This window comes from Belonocnema kinseyi, chromosome 4 (genome assembly GCF_010883055.1).
Source record: "Belonocnema kinseyi isolate 2016_QV_RU_SX_M_011 chromosome 4, B_treatae_v1, whole genome shotgun sequence".
Classification (NCBI taxonomy): domain Eukaryota; kingdom Metazoa; phylum Arthropoda; class Insecta; order Hymenoptera; family Cynipidae; genus Belonocnema; species Belonocnema kinseyi.
The window spans coordinates 139,103,220-139,110,331 of NC_046660.1; the positions used below are offsets into that span (position 1 = coordinate 139,103,220).

The 7,112-nt window shown below is 33.9% G+C and overlaps 2 protein-coding genes across 8 annotated transcripts in view; both read right to left on the minus strand.

Moving 5' to 3' along the window:
* Nucleotides 1-7,112, minus strand: part of LOC117170592 (2-(3-amino-3-carboxypropyl)histidine synthase subunit 1) — a 194,989-nt gene that overhangs the window by 75,736 nt on the left and 112,141 nt on the right. The window lies entirely within an intron of this gene.
* On the minus strand, nucleotides 1,434-2,356 carry LOC117170593. Its single transcript, XM_033357462.1, has 2 exons — nucleotides 2,185-2,356; nucleotides 1,434-2,070 (listed from the first exon to the last, which is right to left on the minus strand). Exons 1-2 carry the CDS (start codon nucleotides 2,287-2,289, stop codon nucleotides 1,840-1,842), a joined length of 336 nt encoding a protein of 111 aa, XP_033213353.1. The 5' UTR covers nucleotides 2,290-2,356; the 3' UTR covers nucleotides 1,434-1,839.

Consider the following 7,112-nt stretch of genomic DNA (forward strand, 5'->3'; position numbering starts at 1 on the left):
AAATTGCCTAAGAAACGAGTTATCGCAAGTATAGAATGAGACGAAAGGGAGTACACGTCAAAAAACGAACAGGGCAGCAACAAACGTCGTAATCAGGGGATTATGGTTGATCTATTAAACTTTTTCCTATATATTCGGGTGGCTCAAAAGTAAACATTTTGGACACGTAAAATGTATACGTTTTTACTTCCTTGATTTTTTTCAAGAAATTATACGTCAATTTATTTACACCTTTAAAAACTTATTCTCTTCTCAGCAAATATGCAGTTTGTCACATTTTAATACATAAACAAAGTAATACAAAAATTGGAGACATTTAGAAAGTTCTATAAATATTTCCATTATTTTTTCATGTATTGTTTTGAAGCAATTACGAAAATGAGTGAAAATCACAAATTTCAGTCAACAGCTTTTCTCTGATTCTGACGAATTTATGACAGCTAAATTGAATTTAAAGTGGCTTATTCTTAGAGGCTTACGACTTCCAGATGCAGGCTCGACCATAAAGACCTTTGCTACAGCGACATGCCCAAACCTGTAGCCAAGCTAAGTTCTACATGTCTAATTTATTTTAGAAAACACATTTTTTACAAAGAACATTTTTTATTCATATTATTTTTTATATATTAATATTAGGATTATGTCATGCTAATAATAATCAATGCGTCACAATAATACTGTCACACATTTTTTTTATCTTTTTTACGATTAGAAGAAAATCTACCAGTTCTGTCTCAAAATTATTCATAACAAATTTGTAGATCCTTTTTGGGTGAATAAGTTTGGCCGCAGAATGGAATGATTGATTTTTCATTATTTTTTGTTCCATCAAAATTAGAATTTTTTATTTTTCGAGAAAATTCAAAAAGTTTAAACACATTTTTCTTCTCTTAACTTTTTTCGTGTCGTGCGTTCTTTAGCTTAAAATGCTCATTTACTTTTTTTTTATTTTATTTTTTTATTTTGAATATGCTATAACTGTGGTAATTTTGTTATAAATAAAAGTCATGAAGATAAATTGTTTTTATTTTCGTGTACAATAAATAGCTGTACATGGAATTTTCAAATCTTCAAAAAAGTGGACTAAAAAAATTTTTAAATACCCTAACTTTTTGAATTTTCATCCAAAATAGCTAGTTAACGAACTTTTCTTTATTTTTGGTCTCTAAAGGCCCATGCTAAAGCTCACTCTAATCCGATGCGTCTTACAAAAGTTATTCGGTATACAGACGATAACGACGACGACAGGCAGTCACCATCGTAAAACTGTTTTTTTTTCGGATTCAAGGGGTCTCGAAACGTGGACCTTTGAAGAAATTCGCGATAGTCAGTTCTCACATAAAACTTAAACCTTCTCATTATGATGAGAATGTAATAATTTATGATACAACATTAAAATTATTGATAACTATTTTTTAAGTGGCTGCAAAACTAAAAAACAAAACATCATATTACATTTTCTATGGAATCGTAATAAAAAAAAGAAAAACTCTGCCAAATAAAATTTCTACATTTTTGCTAATCCTAGGAGTCGAATACAGTGTAACTCTTCTATTGCGCTGTTTTTATGGCTGGGCTGGTGGGGAACAAACCCAAAGGACTACTGCTTCCGATGTAAACGCTATTGCTTGTTCACACTTGAGTGGCCACCACACACTTCCCGCAATGCCTTTTACCTACCTTTTTTCTACCTACGGCGCGGCGTCAATTCTCGGAATGGCTATCTTACAGATCAATATCTTAAGGTTTCATTGTACATATTTCGTGCTTTGGTTTTGATAACGTCATAGTCAAAAGGTCAGCAGCCATATCCTCAGATGCCACGTGCGAACAAAATCTCTAATGTCGATATGTTCCGTTTGGAACTTCCATAATTACTGTTTCTTCTATGTTCCCGTTGAGATACGACGTTTCTACATCATAATGATGAATATGCATCTTTCCTTGAGTAACATAAGCTATTGTCGTTCGTATGGAACTAAAACATGCGACTGGTGCATTCGTATTCTGGAAATCTCTCCTATGTACCTGGTAGTATCCTTTGGCTATGATTCTAGCTTTCTTTTCTTTCTAAACACCGACCAAACCAAATTTATTTGTTAAAACAAAACGATTACCAATTACTTTCGATGATTCAGATCTGTCAACCATATTCCATGTATCCTTAATTATATACGATTTTACCTTATCAGCCATCGCCACCACCCATTCGTCGAAATCTTGACTGGACAGTGCTCGATTGAGAGGAATTTCAGTTGCATTAAAAGATATTTTGAACAAGTCTTCCATTTTTTAAGCATATAGTTGGTCATTCTGTAGAAAACCATAACATATTCATTGTCAGAATCTCGTTGATCATCTCGAGCAAAGCATGAAAATCCTAACTGTCGAATTTTTGATCACGATTATTAGACATCTCCTGGAAGATTTCATTAAACTGATTATCCGAGTTTCGATCACCGCCGAAAGTGATATCGAAAAATTGATCCTCGTTCTCTACTTCGGTCACGTTGTCAAATGAACTTGTCTTTCTTAAAAGAAGGTTTCTATTAGGTTCGTAATCCTCGTACTTCTTAGTCGTTTGAACCTGAGATTCCTCTAGGAATTTTACGTACCTGGATATAACGGATTTCCTTGTGTTTGGTAACTAAACTCTAGAAGCCTTCGAGCCTGAGCTATATTCAACGAAGATACCTCTTCTTGATCGCGACTCGAGCTTGCCTTTGCATGGTGCTCTGCTTATGACGAAAACGTCATTTCCAAAACGTCTGAAATCATCCACGTCCGGCGGTTCTCCAAGCCAAGACTCATATGGCGTCTTTCCATTGAGTTAACTTGTCGGTGATCTCTTTTGGATGTAATTTGGATGTTTCAGGAAATCTCGATTGTATCGAAAGGCAACTCGCCATGTCCATTAACGTTCTTTTTTCCTTATTGATATATTCCATAAGATTTTCGGCCTGTAAGTATTTAATATGCTTACATCGGTGGGTGCTTATGAAAGTATTAACTCTCCAACACTCGTCACTCTTTGCGATATTTTAGAAAACGGAGGTCGACACACCTTTCCCTATATTTAAATATCATATGCTGATGTTCCAGTCCAATAAACTTTGAAACTAATTTCGAAAAAATAAAAAAGGTACATTATGTTTTGAAAATGCGATTCAGATACTCATTTAAAAACAACACAAAAATTTTAAGGACTTGTATAATTGTAAGAGAAATATGTTAAATATAAGTCAACTTTTATTATACGAATGATAGTCTATATTCCATTATATAACCTTAGAGTAAATAATCAATTTATGTACCCAATTGAAACAATTTAAAACTTTATCTTTATGTAATTGAACATTGTAAAAAAACTAATCAGTTAATAATAATTGATCAATCAGTTCACAAAATAAGAAGCATTGAAATATAATTTTCATCAAAACATTCAACTAATTTTACTCTATATTTATTAAAAATTTCAAGTTTCATTTCTGTAAATTTGATTTATTATTAACATATTAAAATAATTATTCTAAAAAAATGTAAGCTTTAATAGAATCTTTTATCAATAATTAATTATTCAGTTCACAAGATAAAAAGTATTAAACAATTATTTTCATTGAAACTTTTAAATGCTGTTCACGTTATAGTTTTCTTTACAATTGAAATTGCATTTCTATACATTTAATTTATTAATAAACTTTTAAAGTAAATCAAACAAAATTTAAATATCTGTACATATAATTTTTAAATTTCAGGGAAGGATGATGTCAGGGTACGGTGGTGTACCTGACGGCTCATCTGATCCTTCCTATTGTAAGGCGAGCGAGCTCAGACTCAGAAGTCGGCGGGACATGGTGGTGCTCAACCCGAGGATACTATATTATGTTGCAATGGTACCTTTAAATCAGGTACTTCTGCATACACTTTTGGAATAAAATAATAACATATGCTACTGCGTAAATATCTCAGCTCCTATGATACTGGAAAATGTCTTTAAAAAATGTACATTTCTTTTCAAGATCAAGGTCAAAAAAGAATCTGGCAGATTTTAAGGAAATTTTTGTAACTTTGCAAAAAACTTTCAAAATTTTAGAAAAAAATGGAATCATTTTAGAATGTATTCAGTAGTTAGTGAACATTTCGAAAGTTCGGAGAGGTTTCAATGGGAGACTTGATGTAAACGTACCGTCGCAACATAATACAGTAGCCTCCGATTGAGTATCACAGAGCCCCGTCGACTTTCGAGTTCGATCGTCTTACAATGGAAAGGGGCAGTAATGGCGCCAAGTATGCACGATACCCTGACACGGTTTTTACCCAAAAATTCAATTCAAATACTTGTTTAGCAATATCACAATACATTTAAAAAGATTATATAATTATAATAGTGGTATTATTTTTTAAAAACATTTATATCAAAAATAATAGTATAACTATATTATAAAATAATATAATTAAATTCAGACACTCATTTCACAACATCAAAAACATTGCCAAAAAGTACATAATTGAAATAGAGGTGTTTTATACATAAATAAACTTTTTTATAGGACTTCCGTTTCCGACATGAAAGTGTGTGATGGCGAGAATTCTTGATGCTGAGTTTTTCTGATATTTGTGGGGAAATTTGAGGTGAGAGAATTGTGGAAGTATGTAGAAGGGTTTCTTTGTGAGAGATTGATTGAGAGATTGTAAGATTGAAAAGTTGTGAAGATATTTTTGAGGATTGAGACAGATTTGTGTAAAAGTTGAGATTAGGTTGGTTTGAGATTTTTAATAGGGTGGAAGCACTGGGTTGATAGGGTTGGTAGTAGCAGAGTGAGGTAGAGACGGAGAAAGACAAAGCAGTTACCAGAACGCGACGATACATAGAGGCAGGGAAGGGCAGAAGGCGCGAGCGTTTGAATTTGATTCATGGATAGCGGGGCGAGTAATATCAAGGAAAAAACGGATTTAGAACAGAAAGTGTTTACTACAACGAAAGGGGAGATCAAAGAAATGAAGGCAAGGGGGAGAGTACAGGAAAATGATAGAAAAGGCGAGATTGAGAGCAAAAAGCGTGAGGTCGATTGAGGCTTTCATCAAAAGGAAGAGACGGGAGAGGGAAAGCATTGAAGAGAAGGAAAACGTCAGTTTAAGTTTGAAATATTTAAAAATGTTCAGATCACCGCCGGAAAAGTACAACTTTGTACACAAGGATGAGAATAATAAGGGAAATAAAGGAAACGCAGATAAAATGAAAGATCCTATGAAAGAGGAAACACTGAAAGAAATTCGCGAAATGGTGACAGAAGTAATGGGGATTTATGAAGAAAAGCAGGGAAAAAATAGAACAAAGAATAGAAAAGAAAGAAAGGGAAGAAAGGAAAAGAAACATAGCGATAAAGGGTATAAGATAAGAGGGGAAGGAGCAGAAGGAAGGAGTGGAAGAAGTACTAAGAAGGATTGATGCGGGAAATAAAATGAGAAGTGTAGGAAGGAAAGAACGAAAAGGGAAGGGAATGGTACTGGTGAAACTAAAGAAATGGAAACATAAGAGGGAAGTGATGACAAAGAAGAGGATTTTATATGCAAGCTTGGAGAGAATTGTGGTTGATTTGACATAGGTAGAAAGGAAGATGCAGTATAAGTTAAGAAAAATAGCGGAAGAGGGGAAAAAAAAGTAAAGAAGAACATGATTTAAGTACGAGAGAATACAGATAGACGGAGTATGGTGGACACTTTTACGAAGAAAGGGAAGCGATAGAGTTTATGAGAAATTTGACTCAATGGGACGTATTAATAATAATGGTGTCATGGCTACATAAAAAGTTATGGAAAAGAGTGAGGGGAAGGTTGACAAGAGGTTACAAATGGCAAGTTCAAAATGCAAAGAGGAACAATGAAAAGGGGAGAGCAATGGGAGGAATGGTGATGAGAGTAAGGAACGAATGTATAACAAGGAAAGATAAGAAAGAGAAAAAAAGGATTAATAGTAGAAGAGGTAAAGATGGGAGGAAAGAAGTGGAAGATAGCGGAGTTTTATGTAAACGGTGATATGCAGGAGAAAGCAGAGGAGAAGAAAGAAATGATAAAAGAAAATAACAAAGAGATTAGGCTTATAATGGGTGGATATTTCGACGCGAGAAGAGAAGATAGAGGAGGAAGGGAATGGGTGGAAGAGAAAGAAAGGAAATTCAAAGATAAGGTATTGAATAGGGAGGAAAAGAAGTTTTTAAAAACCTTGGCGGAGGTGGGATGGTTTATCTTAAATGAAAATATAGAGGGGGATGAGGAAGGAGAACATACACGCTCAGGAGAAGAAGAGTACGGCAATTGATTATGTAATAGTGGATGATGAGGTAAGAGAGAAGGTGAAGCAACTAGAGGTATGAGCTTATATTGAATCGGATCACTTTCCCTTAATGGTGACATTAAGGGGAGAAAAAAGTAATAGCAATATGGATAAAAAAGGAGGAAAGGTAAAAAGAGCAGGAAAGGGGGATTTATGAAAGCAAGGAAAAACAGTTTAGAGAAGAGGTCAGACATATCAAAATGGGAGAGGGAAATATGGACGAGATGGAAAAAATGATAGAAGTAGATGGTATGAAGATTTTAAAGAGAAAAAGTAGGTTATAAGGGAATAAATAAAATGTAGAAAAGAAAAAATTAGGAAGAGATAGGAAGAGATAGTTTCTTGGTAATGACAGGAGTCAGGCATAGTTGTCCTCTGAGCCGATTTTCATTTAAGTCCATGTGATGAATGGGTCACGTGACATTATTACTACCTTGCCGCCACTTTTTTTATTTCCCAACTTATATTCACACGGAACGCCACATCGAGTTGAAAATTTGGGATACTAAACAAGAAGAACTAAGGATGGTGGGTCTGGTGCTAAATTTGTATAATTAAAAAAAAAGTTTTTTGTTGTAAATAATTTTTTTTTGCTTTTTTTTATAATTAATAAAGTTTAGGACCAGACCCAGCTTTCTTAGTGCTTATTATTTATTATCCCAAATTTTTTATTTGATTTGGGGCTTCGTGTGAAAATAAGTTGTGAAATAAGAAAGGTGGTGGTAAGGTAGAAATCTGTTCACGTGACCCACTCTCGTCACATGGCCTTAATATATTA